Raw genomic sequence first — 19,076 nt, 5'->3', positions numbered from 1 at the left:
CTCCTCCCAAATCCGATTGCTCCACGTGCACTCCGGTGATTATTTGAAGATATCCCCTACAAACGAATGCCTCTTTTAAAGCCAAAACTTTGATGTCTTCACAGTCATCGACCGGAATGCGCTGGTGATTTTGCCCAAGCATCTTGCCTTCAAAGTCGACGTCAATGGCATTGGCAACTACCTCCGCGTCCAAACTATTGATACACACCCATATCTGCAGTTCTCAGCCACTGATCCTACTGAACGACAGAAGGAGAGCAAGGTGGTCACCGCCGGTGATGGAAGCGTTCGCATAATGTCCACCCTCACTCAAAAGTTATGGAGGCGTAACAGTAGCCGTCATGATAATATTAGCAACAACTGGATTTGGGCTGACTCAGACGACACCACCAAACCGAGACTCAAACACGTTATTTTGGCCAGTCAAGGTAGAAATACCTGCCCACCAAGACGTCAATGTTGTTGTAGCTCTCCGCAACCAAGGCAACCGCAATTTCTGCCAAAGGTCGGCCGTGGTAGGCTGTCTGACTGCCGACGCTGCAGATATCCCAGATACTGCGCACCTGGTAGTCGAAGAGCTTGTTATGTCCCGGACCATCTCTGATCTCAATTTCCGCCTCGCCGATGCCAGGATCTATAACCGCAACATGGACGAGATCATTGCCGATGAAGAATACATAAACCCCGCCGATATACAGGCCTCTCACACTATCTTGCTCCGCTATATAGACGAAAAGGCTAGTTGTTTGTACCCAATTTTGGTCAATGGACCAAAAGTGGTAACCTCTCCAAAAAAGGAGCACAGCAAGGGCCCAAGCCCAATAGTTGTCTATGGGTTATATTTTTCAGGAAGATTCTTTTTGTTTAAAATAAACACCAAGGCAAGATCTAAACCAAAGCCCAAAAGCAGAGGGCCCAAAGCGATTGGACTGCTGAAAAAGGAGAAATTGGAAGTTGTTCCAAACCCACGCAAAAGTGAGAAGGACCATCAACATTTAATGACGATTTGACTTTTCCCTCTTCCAGTGAGAAAAGCCAGCCACTTAAGGAAGCCACCAAGCCAGGTAAGAAGCCAACTTGCACATCAAATCGCCAAGTACGAAAACGCTTCAGACCAGGAAACCAAGTCGAAGGACCAGCGGTCCTCATCAGAAAGATCAATCTCCCCCTCTACGGACCAATTCAGGACGTCAAGTAAGCAAGCTGACTTCGGACAACAGCCAAATATCCTTGCTCAGTCATCATCACTTAAGACCTCTTCTGCTCCTATAAATAGAGAGCTTCCAGCACAGAAGAAGAGGACCCTCTCTCCAAAACCAGACGCAACGTCTTGTAAAACACTCAAAAAAGCACTCAAGGCATTCCAGTCATCTCGTTCAGACTTCAGATAGCCAGACGATCTCTGTGTTCATCTTTTTATTTCTCTGCCATTCCCATGGTATAATTAACTTCTGAAAATGTTCAGTTTGAATTTGTATAATTTAGTCGGTTATGAACCTTAGATCACCGTGATAATGTATTTCATAGTTTGGAACTAATACGCATGGATCTCTACTGTTTCTGTCATTAATTTAAGAATTAAGTAAATGAGAAAGATGGTTGCGCTTAAATCATTTCTTGCGCTTAAATCAGAGACGAACAACAGATACTTGCGCTACATACACCAAGACATCGAGGGGGTGCATGGGATCCTCCAATTCTCCAAAGAGGAGGTTCTGAGCCCATACGCAAAGTTCCAAGTCGAAGTGGAGCTCGGCCATGGGGTGCATATAAGATCCTGCTACAACAACAAATACTGGAGGAGGGCAGACCAAAACAGTTGGTGGATTGTAGCCGGGGCTGACAAGCGACAGGCAGATCAGTGATACGTTCCAATCAATCAATCACATTGGGTAATTCAAAGACTTATCTAATGCCATCAGATCAGTGATGATGCTCAAGGAAATCCAACTTAATCTTATTGAAAACCAAAACAAATAAAATTTAATATTAATTTGAAATGAATTTAAAAGCTTCACACAAGAAATTGAGATATATTAATTCATATTCTCTTCTTCTTTTACTTTTTTTTTCTTTAATTTATTTGTTTATAGGGTCCAAATTAAAAATAATCGTCCGCAACTGTCCTAAACTAACCCAAAACCGATAGATTTTGCTTAAGAGAAAGGGGTTTGGGGTTTAGAGTTCAGGGTATGTGTGAAAGGAATAATTGAAACTACATATCACTCTCCTAAACTTATCATACGTCTGTAATTAAAGTATGTAAAAATCTCAACGACCTTGTTGTTCAATCCTAATTAATGACATCATTATAATTGATAAATGGCTGTGGCCCATAATTACAAGTATTAGAAATTACATAATCAGGTTCACATTAAGCACCGAAACAACAAAGAAAAAAAAATACTAGGCTTAACTTTGTTTTGTTTGAAGACGTGAAGCACGCTTTAGAAATGGCATTACAATCATATTGTTCAATCCTAATTAATGACTTATAATTGATAAATGGCTTTGGCCCATAAGTACAAGTAGTAGAAATTACATAATCAAGTTCACATTACAACACAGAAGAAAATAGTAAGCTTACTTTGTTTTATTTGAAGACGTGAAGCACGCTTTAGTTTGTTTCATTTCAAGAATATTATTACTTGACCTTTCAAAACTGCCACCTGGCTTGACTTTTTTTTGTGGCTTTAATTTTCTCTATTATCACGGGCCAGTACAGCAACAAAAAGAAGCGAAAGCTGCATGCATGGTTTGGGTTTGCTTGATTGTAAATAGCACAGCAGGTTGGAGCTAGGAAAAGCAATAAGCAACGAGAGAGAGAGAGAGAGAGAAATAACCCATACGTCATGGCAAATCAATGAGTTTTACGCATGACGTCGTGCTCTTCGAATCGACGGGTCATGGGCCCAAATATGAGCTCGGGCCCAAACTTGCAGTTTTCCTAGTTTGTCCTTGCGTGCACGTCTCTCCAACTCCTCTTCAATTACTTCCTCCATCTAATCTCCAACTCCTCTTCAATTTATTAATGAAATTCACATTAAGGATATGCTAATACTTATGTCTTATGGAAATGTCTATCTAGAATGAATTAATGCAAATGCCTATATGTCTAAATTAATTAATGATGTTTCAATCAATCACATAGTTTTGTTTTGTATTAAGGAGAAGTCTAGAATGCAATCATAAAAATGGAGCACCCACATTGGGTAAATTCAAAGACTGATAAAAAGATTTCACATATATGATATCTTATCAGTGATGCTCAAGGAAATCCAACTTATTGAAAACCAAAACAAAGAAAATTTGGCCAGCAACTTTCAAGGAAATGTGTGTTCATAGGACTTGAATTGGCATTTTAAAGTTAGCTACGTACACACAGTCTAGTTTTCCAGACCCTCCAATTATATGGTTTTTCAAGAGAGATTTTTTCAGCCGATGTGGTTTTCAGTTGCTAAATTTGCTTCCTTCTATGACCTAGCTTGGTTTGGTTCTGATGAAATGAAACCCAGCACATGTTTGGTTCTGATTAAGAATGACCTGGGCCTTCAGCCCTCTCTGTTCACTCCTAATTAATGACATTATTATAATTGATAAAATGGCTACGGCCCATAAGTACAAGTAGTAGAAATTACATAATCAAGTTCACATTACAACAGAGAAGAAAATAGTAAGTTTAACTTTGTTTTATTTGAAGATGTGAAGCACGCTTTAGTTTTATTTCAAATACTGGCAGAGGGCAGACGGAACCAACTACCGTATTGATTCCATTGATGTCGAGCCAGATAAAGATCAAAGCTCGTGGTCATGTACAATCTTCAAGATTGTGAAGGATGAGAACAACAACAAATACCGAATCCAACACGTGCAACTCGAAAAATATATAGAGCCAAACCCTGACGACGATTCCCGTGCCTATGCAAACCAAGATACCCACAACCCAAAGCAAATCGTTGTCTTCAAAGGGAGATGATCATCCTGTTAAGTTAATTTGATGTTTGTGGGTAGCGTCTTTGGAAACCCTCACAAGATTTCACTCGCCCCATAAGCATCACTTATCGTTGTCTTCAAAGGGAGATGCTAAATGCAATCGCGTTCCTTGCGAAAGTGGCATTTTCTTAAGTTTCCCTTCGGTTGTGATTTGGGTTTCAGTAATATTGCATGCAGCTGCTGGTCATGCATTAATTTATGTAACCTATTGCTAAGACTATCTGTGGGAATAAAAGTTGTGCTTCTTTCGTTTTATTATTCCGATCCAGATTACTTGATGCATTCATGCATTACTTTCACGATCCAAGAATTACTCGGGTCCTTGATTATTACAAGAACGGTGAGAATAATTGACACTGAGAATTGTCAAGCCAGATAAACAATAATAATTCAATCCATGCATTCCAAGGTACGCACATTAGAAAATCGAAAGGGGAATTAAAGATTCTAACACAATTATCAGCACATATATCAACATCTTAGAACTTTTGTTCCAACTGTTGTGAAAATGGACTGACACTTTCACTCACTCCCCTAATGATCTTGTTGTTGATGGACTTTGTGACACACAATGATGGATGAATCACACACACACACACTTGAGACAACAACCAAGCACAAAGTGACACAAGAATTTATAGAGGTTCAGCAATTGCCTACATCCTCTTGGTGATCCCCTTGAGAAATTCACTTCATGAAAGAATAAGTTACAACTTTGGTTTTACACAGAAAACCCCCTTAGAACTCTATTCTCTCCCCAAGCTCTCTTTTCACTCACACCCCTTGCTCAACACTTTGATGCACTTGTGAACACTCTCACAACCCTTGGTGTTTCCCTCCTTGGTGTCTAGATTCTCATGACTACAACACTTCCTCCCTTGATGATTAAAGCACCCTTGATGGAATTACAATTACCCTCACCCTTTGTGAACTTAATCACCCCTTTGAGAATAAAGACCATCCCTTGATGAACTTAACCACACCCTAATTTCAAATGGAGTGACAATCAGAATAATGCAAAACCGTTCCAGCAAGCACAAAGACCATTTGTTCCATCCAAACCATCTTTGGATGATCAACTTGCTAAATTGGCAGCAACAACTCAATCATTCATAGAAGGCAACAATCAAAGATTTCAAAATGTTGAAGCATCAATTAAAAGTTTGGAGCAACAATTTGGACAGCTAGCTGCACAGATTTCAGATAGAGAAAAGGGCAAATTTCCTAGTCAAACAGTGCCTAATCCAAGAGGACGTGAAGATTGTAACGTTGTTCGGACTTTACGATGTGGGAAAAGCTATGACAATCGTGAAACTAGCATTGAAAAGGATAAGCCAGCAGTGAAAACTTGTGCAGAAAATACTGAAACAGCAGCAGAATCTGCAGATTCTGCAGAAAAACAGAATCTGCCCGGGACAGAAACTGTCTCAAAACAAGTTTCTGTGCGTGTTTATGAGGCCCCAATTCCATATCCAGAACGTTTGAAGCCAAAAGCAAAAGACGAGCAATTGAGGGACTTCATGCAAACGTTATCTAAAGTTCAGATTAACTTACCACTACTTGATGCAATCAAAAACATTCCTACATATGCCAAATTTTTGAAAGATGTGTGCACACACAAAAAGAAGCTGGTTGATTTTGAAAAAGTCGTTCTTACTGAACAATGCAGCGCAGTTCTACAGCACAAATTGCCACCCAAAAAGGAAGATCCAGGGAGTTTTACAATTTCTTGCACTATTGGAAATTCTAATTTTAAACGTGCATTAATTGATTTAGGTGCTAGTATTAATTTAATGCCTTATTCTGTTTTTCAGAGATTGGGCCAAGGAGATCTAAAGCATACATCAGTTATTCTCCAGCTAGCGGACCGTTCTGTTACTTATCCTAGGGGGATCATTGAAGATTTAATTATCAAGGTTGACAATTTGTATTTACCAGCAGATTTCGTAGTTTTGGACATGGACGAAGACCTTCAAACACCTATTATTTTGGGGAGACCGTTTATGGCAACATCTAGGACTTTAATTGATGTAGAAGCCGGGACATTGACCTTACGAGTCCAAGACCAATCTGTGGTGTTTAATTTGTTTGAGGCTGAAAAACAACCTACTGAACAGCAAGAATGTATACGCATTGATGTGGTAGACAATATGGTTCAAGACAGCTTTCATGCAAGTTCAAATACAAATAAGTTGCTCAGCAGGGGAAAAGCGAAAAAGCGAAAATTGCAGTTGAATGAGCTAGAGGAAATTCGTCAAGGTGCTTATGACAGTTCAGGCATCTACAATGAAAGAACTAAGGCATTTCATGACAGTCAAATTTTACGAAAGGAATTTAAGCCTGGGCAAAAGGTTCTGTTATTCAATTCAAGGCTCAAGTTATTTCCAGGGAAATTAAAGTCACGCTGGACTGGACCCTACTTGGTGACTCAAGTTTTTTCTCATGGGGCAGTTGAAATAACTAATGAGGCTAAAGGAAACACATTCAAGGTGAATGGCCACAGGCTGAAATACTACGTGGAGACACTTTTTGACACTGCAAACGAGTCTTTGACTCTGAAGGAACCAGAGATTTGACCACCGGGCTTCTGCAATGTCTAGCTACAGACTTAAAATAAAGCGCTTATTGGGAGGCAACCCAATTTTTCTAACCTCTCTACTTCCTTTACTTTCTTTTATTTTCTTTTTATTTTTCTAAACTCTTTACTATTTGGTTCAATGCAGGACACCAATCAGCAGCACAGAAACAAATATACGCAGATAATCCTACGCTGGAATCATGCACCCAGCAGCATATTCATATATCCATACACCAGATTTACAACAACACAACTTGCAGGCCATGAAGTTTACAACAATCAATCTTGCAGGCCAGAAACATCATTTTGATCAGCTATGACTCATTTACAACACACAATATTGTGCAAGTCAGAAATTCTACAAGGGATCGTGTTTATACCTCTGTGGGATGGCTGGCTTCGAATTTTTTTCAGAGACCAGCGTGTGGTGTAGATCTGCTCCGATTTGCACGTTTGGGGGTAGTCCTCACACAGATACACATATATGCACGAGTTAGACTTTGCTCAAACCATAAATTCTGAAACGAAAATTACAATATTTGAGGAAGGTTCTACCTTTAGCCTCTCAAATTTCTGCGACTTCCACCTTGGAACAGAGTGTATGTGATGTTGGGGTTGCTCTCGGTCTGGGTCCGCTCATCCGGGTCGTTGGGTTTGAAGTCGGAATGAATCTCGGCGAGGATCCGATTGGTCTCCTCGACGCAGCCGCAGAGGGTGGTGATTTTGTTGTTGTTGAAGATCTTCTGGATCTGGCGCCTCACACAGATGATCCCACATGGTTAGTGTGCTGAAAGAGAGAGAAGGCTCTTGGATTTGCACTAGAGAAATGAGCATGGCAAGGAGATGAGCGGAAATGTTTTTCTGATTTTCTAAGACACAGAGCAAAGGAGATGGGATTCATAATTCAAAGCCAAGGAGATGGGATCTGACACACAGAGAAGCTTTGGTTTCTACAAACAATATCATTTTGCTTCTGCAAACGGAGATGGGCACGGACAGAAGGGCATCGTATGGCTCTGGGCTCGCGGCTAGTGGAAGGGGATCCAGTGTGATAGCTAGGATTTTCAAATGACAAATTCCGCTGCTCCATCGGGTTATATTGTAGCTGTCGCTAGGATTTGACAAATGTGTCGACTTGTACGAGTTGGCCAGCGTGTCTTTGCGCATTCCCAGCTCCCAGGTCAAGCCTTCGAATCCCAGAAATGTTCAGCCTCCGCATCCCTGGTGTGTTAGTTTCTTTTTATTTATTTTCTTTTTCTTTTATTTTCTGTTTGCTGTTTTATGTTCTTTTCGTTTATTTTTTATTTTTATTTTTTTCTTTCCCCTTTTTATTTTTCTCTCCTAGTTTAAATTTTTTTTTTTTTGGCTGTTTCCTTTCTCCTTGATTTTCGTTCCCGTCTTCTAACATTTAGTCGTTTTTGTTTTTGTTCTTGTTTCTTCTGTTTCTTTTCCACACCTTGAGGACAATGTGTGATTTAAGTTTGGGGGTGGGAAAGTAAATTTTAGATTTTTAATTTTTTGGGTCTTGTCTAGAATTTTCGTTTTTAAGTTAATATCCATGGATTATTTTAAACGTTAGAACAAATGGACATGGTGAAGATTAATCCCACATTATAGTCTTTTCTATTTATTGTTGCTTAGACACTAATTCATGAATTATACTTTGAAATTTGCACATCACACCAACATGGTTTGTGGAGAGTGAGATTGAAATACTTACTTTTTGTCTAAGTGTGTTTTAATTTTTGTTCTATATAAAATAAAGTTAGTATGTGTTATCAAGTAATAATTGTCTCACCCAAGGCTTTGCCTAGTGACCGGGCCAGTCCTGCCTAATTAGCAGTGATTCTCAAGTCCAACGGTAGAGTTTTGGCATGGGGCAGAGTGGTTAGTTGGTTTCGTAGCCTTTTCAACTCGAGTTAATAAGTCCTTAGGGGTGTTCTACACCTAGTGCCCTAAAGCCTTGGTGGTTTGGGAGTCATTGACCTAAAGCTCGCTACATGGGTTGGATCGAAAGCTTAAGGGAACCGACATTGCACGACCACTATTGTTACTGAAAAAAAAAAAAAAAAAAAAAGAAAAGAAAAGAAAAGAGAGAATGATTCCATAAGTATGTGAAGTATGAATAAAAGGGATGAGAGGTAAGGGTTTTAGTCGAGTCTCCTTAACTATGATGGTTCACTTTACACCAAAGGAAGTTTGTGAATTCTTTTCTAATTGATTCTAAATAGCTTAGACTCTATGGTGGGATTAGTTGGATCTATTGAAGAGATGTTCTAGTTTTTAAAATTTGCTATGGATTGCAACTTGAAAGTGGAAGTTTTGACTTGGTTGTTAGTCAGGTGTCTAGTCTGTTAAGTTTTTATTTTTGTTTTGAGTCTCGTTTTGCTTGAGGACAAGCAAAAAGCTAAGTTTGGGGGTATTTTGATGGGCATATTTTATACTATATATTTAACCTCATTCTTAGTATATTTTGGTTGATATTTTGGAAGAATTTTGATACTTTGAATTATATTTCCAATATAGGACTTTCGACTTCCTCTGGAGCAAAACATAATCAAATGGACGAATTTTGGAGTAATTCTAGTTGGAGGACGTTCGTGTGTCACTTAGCTTGATCTTATCAAAATTTCAGATGTTTCTACCAAGCGGTTATTTTCTGGCGATAAAATAAAGGAGCAGTGCGCTGTGCTGGAATAGTGACGTTTTGGGCCTTTATTGCGTTTTTGGAGCCCAAGATGACCTCGGATGGGTTCATGGCCTTCTGGAGAAGTGTTCAGAACGTTTTTATCTTTAAAACAAGCTATCTTGGGCCGGATTTGGAGGAGATTTGAGCCCAAAACATGGCTGGGCAGATTATTGGCAGATTCTCCTAGTTCAATTTGGATTTGATTTCCTAGTTTTATTTTATTTTAACCTAGTTTCCTTGTGGAGATTGGGGAGCTGAGTTTTAGGAGGTATATAAGTTATGTTTCAGATATTTTTAGGCTCTCTCTTTTCAGCTTTGGAACGCGACTTTGGCTAGGATTTTTGGAAGAACTTCTACTTCCAGGTGTTTTTATTCTTATTCATTGGAATGATATTTTCTTGGATTTTAGTTATGAGTATGCGTGACTAATTCCTATTGCTAGGGCGAGGCCATAAGCCTTAGCATGAATATGTAATTTTATTAATTTGCTTATGAATGGATGCATGTTTGCTTTGAATTATTAATCACTGTGTTTGAAACTATCTATCTATTTTAATGACTGATCACCATTAGGATATTTAGACAAGTAATTTGATGCAATTTCTGTTGGAACATCACCCTGAAATTGAGGAGGGCTTCTTGTGATTAGTAATTGTAAGTTCACTTAAGGCGAACATCACGCTCTTAAGGGTTGCATGGTTTTTCAAAGGGTTTTCACAAAGCTTAATGAGTCTTGCATGTTTATATTTGATCTGAACATAACAGACGGATTGCATGTTAGATATACGTTTTCGCTTGAACATCACAAGGAGAATATACATTAGGAAAACCTAACCTTCAAAGCAAATATGTGGAAATTCATAAGTAATTGATAGAGTTGCATAGGATTGTGACGGCGACGGCTAAACCCTAGTTTCTCTCTATATTGTTAATTTTAAAAACTTTTTATTCTCTGCTATTATTACCTCCCAACTTTCAGATTTCTTTTATTGTCAAGTTAATCTTTTCAAATTCATAAATTTCACATCTTTGATAAAATCTATTTTAGTTATTAATTAAGATTTAGTTTAATTACAAATTAGTCAAACAATCTTTGGGGACAACGACCTTGCATGAGCATCTATACTACAATAACCTTGTATTCTTGCAAGTATTTTAAGTGATTTTAACCCTGTTTGCGCAGGTACTAAAAATCCTATCAACCACCTGAGATTAACCACACCCCTTGAGGAATAAGGAGCCCTCCCTTGGTGAACTAAGCCACCCCTTGGTGAACTAAGCCACAGCCATAGCCACACCTTGTCTTCAACTTGCTTTCTCATCTTATAATGTCTTGCTTCATCCCCATTACCTACACAAACCAATGGACAAGAGATAAGGTATCAGCTTGTCCTCCACGTTCCTTCCTTTAGTCACCCACTTAGACTAAAGGTTAGAACAAGTAAGTAATATAATCTCACTTCAGCCACCTCCCACTAAACCAGAAAATGGAGAGGGAATTCTTTGAAGCAAGTCAACCAATTGGCAATAAGTGCTCTCCCAACTATCCAGCAGGTAGTCCACCTTCTTTTAACTCAGAAGTGACCCATTAATCCTCTGCAATCTTGTGGAAAGCGATAGCCACCGAAAAAGTAGTTGAAAACACGTAGGAAACCATCAGCACAGCACACGGGCGACCGGTCGCGGATACCTTGCGACCGGTCGCTGATACCTTTTGGATACCTTACGACCGGTCGCAGATACCTTGCGACCGGTCGCTCCAGCTTTTCTCAAACTTCTTCGACTCTGTGCAAAAACGACCGGTCGCCCAAACCTTGCGACCGGTCGCTGCCTCCTTCACTTGCAACCTTAATGTGAGCCAAATTTCCAACACCAACTGCGATAAACATTTATCATTTAATCGATAAGCGTATTATCGATAATACACATTGATCAGAGACAATCTTAGGTAGTTTCTTGATGATATTGATCAGAGAACTCTGACTACTGCGAAGCTCTAGCAACTTCAAGCATTTGATTAGTTTCTTATTTCCACCAATACGCGCTTCATCAAGTGGAGTGCTTCCCCATCTGCAATCAGGAAGTAGGCTAATTAGAAAGGTTAAACATGCATGTTGGAATTATTTATTTTTTAAATAGGTAGTCCTTTGCTTTAGCCTAAACAGAATTATCAGAATACTGTTCATCTTCTCGTCTATTGCCCCTATAACTTCATTGGATCCTATTGTATTTAGGAGCTTAAAGAAATTTAAAGAACTGATATCTGACAAGCCAGATGAACATTCAGATTGTACCTGTCCTTTGATAGAGCACTTGCTCCTGCTTCTAGAAGGAATTCTGCCATTGGATATAAGGAGTGGCTCCGCCACATATAAGCAGAGGTGGAGCTAGAATTGTAAAGTTGGGGGGTCGAAATAAAAAATACAATTATATAAAAATATCTAAATGTTCAATGGTTACATGTCTAAAGCTAAATATTTCTAATTTAGTAATGTCTAATTTGTTTTAGTGGGAATTTTAACTTAAATTATAAGTTGTTTATTACTAGTTTTATAAATTATTTATAATATAATATAGTAGAGATCAAAAATCTAAGGGCCAGGGCCACTCTAGGCCTAGGAGTGGCTCCGCCACATATAAGCCTTCTGAAGCAGCTACATGAAGCAGTGATCATTGATCATAATTTTTTGTATTTGGGTTAATGGCATTGGCTAAAAGCCCTTTCAGGAGGTACAAATTCCTCCTTGATACCGTAATACAGAGAAAATCACCAACATCATCAATAGTAAGAGACGCCCCGCCTTAACAAGCAAAGAAGCTACTTTGATCATGCCCATTTTTAATGGCTTCTGTTAAACCCATGGAGACTTCCCACATTCCTTCCTGAGGGCGTTATCCTATTCATGGAGATTTAATCCTAGTTAAACCCAATTAAGGAGGAATTTCAGTTATGCTTTTATTGTATATTATTTAAATATTCTGACATATTTTTAAAAAAATATATAACAGCATGATTATACTATTAAAATATTCGAAAACATGCAAGTTTTGGAGGGAAAAATTATTATTTTTTGGTCGAGAAAGGGGGTAATTTCATTAATAGCAAATTAGTAAAATAACCATTCCTATACATAAAACTATAAATATACCCTATATTATTTAATATGTACTAGCCTCTCTGCACGCGCTTCTGCGCCTGCGAGAGGCTTTTTTTAAAAAAATTAAAAATTATTTTAGAATTAAAAAAGATAATCGGTACTTGTGTTCCATAAAAATAGGATCAATTATCTGATTTTTCTTTTAATTTTAAATTTTTTAAATATGAAAAAGTGTAAATTTACCATATTATCCTCACTTAATTAATAATTTCAATTCTTAATGTTTGCATTAACCAAGGACATTTTCTGGTATTTTGAATGTTTCACCATTCTCTGCCTTTTGCTTTATATATATAGATAAACACACCCAAAATAAATCCAAAAATTGACAGCTGTCGATTTTTTAAATTTAATAGCAATGTTGGATTATTGTTTTGCCCTTTTGCCCAAAATAAATCCAGCTTCAAGGCTCAATTAAGATAATCGACGATTGCTCCTTCAAAATCTTGGAGCTGGTCTGTGAGAAATCGACGAGCGCTCGATTTCACTAACTTCACCGTTGGAGCCGTAGTTCTAATTTTCATTGCTTTATGGATCTCTCACTTGCTTTCTCACAGATCTTGCAGCTATTTCCAGATCTCATAGCTCAATCTCTCGCATCTCAGTCACAGGCAAGGTCGTTTTACAACTCAGGAGGTGGACTCGGGTCCTTATCCATGAGGCCGACTCTTTCCTCCACCGACAATGATGCTTTGGGGAGGCCTTTTCTCCGTTTGGTGAGATCATTGAATCGAAGATCATCAACGACCTTGAGACCGAGAGGTCCAGGGGCTTTGGCTTCATCACCTTCAACAATAAAAAGGCCATGAGGGACGCGATCGAAGGCATAAACGGCCAGAACCTCGACGGCTGTAGCATCACCGTCAACGAGGCGCAGTCTCATGGAAGCGGCGGCGGCGGTGGTGCTAACGGAGGTTACAGCTGCGGAGGATATGGTGGCGTTGGCTACGGAGGTGGCGGTCATCGTGAAGGCGGTGGGGATAGTGTCTCGATGATGATTCGGTTTAGGCCACTTAGGTAATTTGTATTGATATTCATTTAAGTTTTGAATTGTGATTTTAATTTCTTTTTGTTTATAATTTGGATTGATTTCAGATTCGGTTTGGTTGTGAATTTGATCTTGTGTTTTGGTTTGAGCTGTGGTTAAAAATCTGTGATATTGGTTTGAGCTGTGGTAATTTTATCTATCTAACTGGTTGACTTGATCTAGAAACTTTGCTTGAGAACATTCTTTGTTGGTAATTGCAGGCTTTGCAAAACTTTTTTGCTTCCTTGGTGTATTCTGCAAACACAAGTTTTGATACCTTACTAGACTCTCTGCTATCAAGTGCTAAACCATCTCCCCAGTCAGGTGGGGTTGCAAAACAAGCTTTGTATTCAATAGCTCAATATGTGTGGTTGTCCTTTGCCTTACTGCTGGTGATCAGCAATGTTCATCTACCGTGACATGCTAACTGAAATTCTCAAAGATGACAGCGGTACAAATTCAGTAAGTCCCCCCTCTCGAAAGAAAACAACTCAGTTAGGGTTATCTTCACAGATGACAATGTTTTGGTTTTTGTAAGCAAATAGGGATAGACTAATTAACTTTTCACGATTTATTATTATTTGGTAATTTCGTGGTAGGCAAACTTTCGTTATAAATTTGGGGTAGATTGATTGTATCTAGTTGATTTATTGTTTTTTTTAATTATTATATAACTTTTATTTGAGCCCAGTATAATTGCTTTCTTCATATGATATGGGCTAAGCAGCACCTTGCTTTGCTGTGTCTCGGGGAGATTGGAAGGAGGAAATATCTAAGCTCCCATTACCATATAGAGAATGTTGTCATTGAGTCCTTTCAATCTCCTTTTGAAGAGATCAAATCTGTAGCCTCCTACGCTCTTGGCAATATTGCTGTTGATAACCTGCTCAAGTATTTGCATTTTATTTTGGACCAGATTGACAATCAACAGGAAAAGCAGAATCTCTTGCTTCATTCTCTGAAGGAGGTGCATTCTTCTGAACTTTAAGAGCCTGATTTTTTTTCCTGAAATGTTTTTCAGGTCATAGTAGCTGAATGTTGAGAAGATAAAGCAGAGTTTTCGGATTCGAGTGTTGAGAAGATACTTAATTTACTTTTTAATAACTGTGAAAGCGAGGAAGAGGGTACCGTTCGCAATGTAGCAGCTGAATGTCTAGGACATAGTATTAACAGTGTACTTCAATGACATAATATTAACAGATTTTTCAATAACAAAGCATGCTCTATATTTTGCTCTATATATAGCTGTGCACTTGAAGTTTATGATATGCAGAATGTGATTTTTACTAGGAAGATAGTTCTATGACATAGTATTAACAGTGTACTTCTATGACATAGTATTAACAGTGTATTTTTTTTTTTTTTTTCTTCTTGTAGAGGTATTTCCTTTTGCCTTTGCGATTGTTTCTGGTGAAACTATGGACAATTGGAGGTGGTTTCTGCAAAGGATATCGGATGTCTTGCTGGGTTTTTTTTTTAGTTTTTTGTATGAAATGGTATTAACAATGTACTTCTATGATATTGGTATTAACAATGTACTTCTATGATATTGGTATTAACAATGTACTTCTATGATATTGGTATTAACAATGTACTTCGGGCTTTTTTGGATATTTTTTAAATTTTTTTGTATGAAATGGTATTAACAATGTACTTCTATAGATGGTATTAACAATGTACTTCTATGACATGATATTAACAATGTACTTCTATGATATTGGTATTAACAATTCATTTCGGGCTTTTTTGGATGTTTTTAAAAAAAAATTGTATGAAATGGTATTAACAATGTACTTCTATGACATGGTATTAACAATGTACTTCTATGATATTGGTATTAACAATGTACTTCGGGCTTGCTGGGCTTATTTTGGGTTTCTTTTTAGTTTTTTGTGTTGGGCTTGTTTTAAGTTTATCAATGGCAGTAATGTAATTTATAGGAACTTCAACACTCATTTTTTTTATGATAGTAAATGGATTTTGGGTGTGTTTCTAAAGTGCATTTCATGTGGGGTTTTTTTATAATTTCAGCTCTTATTTTGGGTATATTAGTGAAGCTCCCTTTCATTAAACCGAAAACCTCACCCAAAACGAGGAGGCCACAGAATTACAACATAGAGCAACCTAGTAAGGAAGCTCAAAGAAACAGCTAATCTATAATATCACATGGAGGACAAAATTAAGAAACAGGTATGTGTTCTCATAAAAAAAGAAACAGGTATGTGTGTCATTGAGCATTATGATTTTGAGAAAAATAAATATGAATTTGTAATGCTGTTATTCTATAATAAAGTTGTTAAACAGTATAGTGAATGGGAATCGGAGACATCAGTCGGTGCTATGTGAGAGAGAGAGAGAGAGAGAGAGAGAGAGAGAGTTAGAAACTGACGGATTTCTCATAGCTGTCACGCTTAGTAGCTGAAAGCTGATGGTAGATTGTTGCTATGGTATGGTATGCTAGGAATAAAATAAAATAAAATAAGAAGAAAAAGAAGAAGAAAGAAACCAAGGAGCTGAAAGCCGGCGAAGGGAACGATGAAGAGGGCAGGTTGGAGGATGAGAGAGACCAACGACACGAATTGATTCTTCAAGAGCTTGGGCGCAGGAAGGGTTAGGAGGAAGGCCAAGGCTGCCTCAGCTGCCACCATGTACGTCAGTATCATCCACTGCAACGCCATTTCGCGATCTTAATTACTTGCTACTTCTGATGAATCTGAATGATGCTGCTCTGGCTGCCGCTTTGCCTTAGGCTTAGTCACCAAGCAAGCAAAGCACAAGTTGCTAAAGTGCAAAGAAGACTGAGAGGACTGGGCATGGTTTGGGAACCGGTTCACTCGCCCAAAATCAACAGTTTGGGCTACTTCAATATTATGGTCCACCTCTGCCACTTAAAAGGCCCAAAAGCACATTCCAATTATGTATTTACATTTGGTCATCTGTGAAGATTAGATGGAACAATCCCTTGAACCTTTGTTTTTCAATCCTAATTCATAAATGCCTCCACAATTTGTCTACTTTCTACTATCTAGAATGAATGAAAGAATGCAAATGCCTATGGATCTCTCAAAATTACTAAATCACGTTTCAATCAATCACATGGACATGGACATGGTTTTGTTTTGTATTAAAGATACGTTCCAATCAATCAATCACATTGGCTAATTCAAAGACTTTTCTGATGCCATCAGATCAGTGATGATGCTCAAGGAAATCCAACTTAATCTTATTGAAAACCAAAACAAATAAAATTTAGGATTTACTCGTGAAATACCCTATGAACTTGTACCTTGCTTTCAATTAACCCCCTATACTTTTTTTTAAGAAAATTAAGGATATGAATTTTTTTTTTTCGCCAATTTCCCCCCTCCGTCTAAATCTACAACATTTCATTCAATTTGCCGTTAAATATGAGGGTAAAATAGTCATTTTGTACTTGAAAAATAAAATAAAAACTGAAAACTCTCTCTCTCTCTCTCTCCCCTTCTTCTCCTTCTTCTTCTTCTTCTTCTTCTTCTTCTTCTTTTTCTTCTTCTTTCTTCCCTCTGTCTCTGTCTTCTTCTCTGTGGCTTTTTCCATCTATGGCCATTAAGTCGTGAAGTACCGAACCCATAATAAGTTCATCCATATAGTACCCAACCCAATACCCATATAACAACAGCAACTTATTTAAAGAAAAAAGAACCCAAATCAACCCAATTCCAACCACACAACGACTTAAAAACAATTATATACCCAACCCATATAACAACAGCAGCTTATTTGGAGAAAGAAAAAGGAAACCTTGAGAGCTGCGTACGAAAAACCCCAACCAAATGAATCTAAGCGGCTACGACGGCGATGGTACGATGAAGCTGGGTGCGGGTATGGCAGGTGAGTTCTTCTCTTCCTTCTTCCTTCCTCTTCTTCTTCTGTTTTCCTTCTTCCTTCCTCTTCTTCTTCTGTTTTGGTTGGCTGAATGATACCCAAAAACCTAGCCTCTCTCGACATAGGCAGCCTGGGTTGCTGCTTCAATGTTTTTTTTTGGGGGGGGTCAATTTTCTTCTTTTTCTTCAATTTTTTTCTAAAAAATAATTTTTAAAAATGATTTAACTGAAAATTGGATGAAATGTTGGGAATTTAGACGGCATGGTGGAAATTGGAGAAAAAAAAAAGTTCATATCCTTAATTTTCTAAAAAAAAAGAATAGGAAGGCTAATTGAAAATTAGGTACAAGTTTAGGGGGCAAATCACTAGTATACCCTAAAATTTAATATTAATTTGAAATTAATTTTAAAGCTTCACACAAGAAATTGAGATATATAAATTTATATTCTCTTCTTCTTTCACTTTTTTTTTTCTTGGATTTATTTGATTGTAGGGTCTAAATTAAAAACAATTGTTTGCAACTGTCCTAAACTTACGTAGAACCAACAGATTTTGCTTAAGAGATAGGGTTTTCTCAATTTTAAAAGAAATGAAGTTGTGTATATGTGAAAGGAACAGTTGAAACTAGTATCACTCTCTTAAATTTATCATACGTCTTTAATTAAACCTATCATATGTCTGTAATTAAAGTATGTAAACATCTCAACAACTTTGTTGTTCAATCCCAATTAATGACATAATTATAATTGATAAATGGCTATGGCCCATAAGTACAAGTAGTAGAAGTTACATAATGAAGTTCACATTAAGCACCGAAACAACAAAGAAGAAAGTAGTAGCCTTAACTTTGTTTTATTTGAAGACGTGAAGCACGCTTTAGTTTGTTTTATTTGAAGAATATTATTACTTGGACCTTTCAAAACTGCCACCTGGCTTTACTTTTTTCGCTGGCTTCAATTTTCTCTGTTTCGCTTTCGCGGGCCAACCCAACTATGGATATGTACAGCAAGAACAAGAAGCAAAAGCTACAGCCTACATGCATGTGCATGGTTTGGGTTTGCTTGATTATAAATAGCACAGCGGGTTGGAGCTAGGGAAAGCAATAAACAACGAGAGAGAAAGAACCAGACAAGTGAGTTAATAAATTTTTTTAAATCATATTCATATTGAAGAGCGAGCGAGAGATCATCAGAAATGGCATTACAACTGCCACAACCATTTCTTGCGCTTAAATCAGAGCCGAACAACAGATACTTGCGCTACATACACCAAGACATCGAGGGGGTGCATGGGATCCTCCAATTCTCCGGAGAGGAGGTTCTGAGCCCATACGCAAAGTTCCAAGTCGAAGAGGAGCCCGCAATAATCAACGACAACAACCGCTTTCTGGTGCATATAAGATCCTGCTACAACAACAAATACTGGAGGAGGGCAGACCAAAACAGTAGGTGGATTGTAGCCGGGGCTGACGAGCGACAGGCAGATCAAAGCCTTTGGTCATGTACGCTCTTCGAGCCCATCAAAAACGACATCAACTCCTCCCAAATCCGATTGCGCCACGTACACTCCGGTGATTTTTTAAAGATATCCCCTACAAACGAATGCCTCTTTATAAGCCAAAACTTTGATGTCTTCACAGTCATCGACCGGAACGCGCTGGTGATTTTTCCCGAGCATCTTGCCTTCAAAGTCAACGTCAATGGCATTTTCAACTACCTCCGCGTCCAAATCATTGATACACACCCATATCTGCAGTTCTCAGCCACT

General features: G+C 38.2%; 1 protein-coding gene and 2 long non-coding RNA genes across 5 annotated transcripts in view; 2 read left to right on the top strand and 1 right to left on the bottom strand.

The window, feature by feature from the left end:
• LOC148294662 (uncharacterized) overlaps positions 1–16,158 on the bottom strand; it is a 63,401-nt gene extending 47,243 nt beyond the window's left edge. For both annotated transcript variants that reach the window (XR_015835916.1, XM_088253236.1), the window contains exon 1: positions 15,952–16,158. Coding sequence is in view for 1 of the 2 variants with exons in the window: in XM_088253236.1 (XP_088109362.1) it covers positions 15,952–16,123 (172 nt within the window). In the remaining variant the exon portion in view is untranslated. The remainder of the gene's footprint in view (positions 1–15,951) is intronic.
• LOC110746025 (uncharacterized) lies at positions 12,755–15,041 on the top strand. 2 transcript variants are annotated; one of them, XR_015836005.1, is made up of 3 exons: positions 12,755–13,435; positions 13,667–13,769; positions 14,823–15,041. It is a non-coding gene; the product is annotated as an uncharacterized LOC110746025 (long non-coding RNA). The 2 variants fall into 2 exon arrangements; XR_015836004.1 differs by having other exon boundaries at positions 13,667–14,619.
• Positions 16,159–16,753: 595 nt separating the features above from the next.
• LOC148294661 (uncharacterized) lies at positions 16,754–18,819 on the top strand. Its single transcript, XR_015835808.1, has 2 exons — positions 16,754–17,315; positions 18,316–18,819. It is a non-coding gene; the product is annotated as an uncharacterized LOC148294661 (long non-coding RNA).
• The last annotated feature ends 257 nt before the right edge of the window (positions 18,820–19,076 follow it).

Source organism: Prunus avium, chromosome 5, assembly GCF_965620075.1.
Source record: "Prunus avium chromosome 5, drPruAviu1.hap1.1, whole genome shotgun sequence".
In the NCBI taxonomy this organism is placed as follows: domain Eukaryota; kingdom Viridiplantae; phylum Streptophyta; class Magnoliopsida; order Rosales; family Rosaceae; genus Prunus; species Prunus avium.
This window is presented reverse-complemented; position numbering and strand designations above follow the sequence as displayed.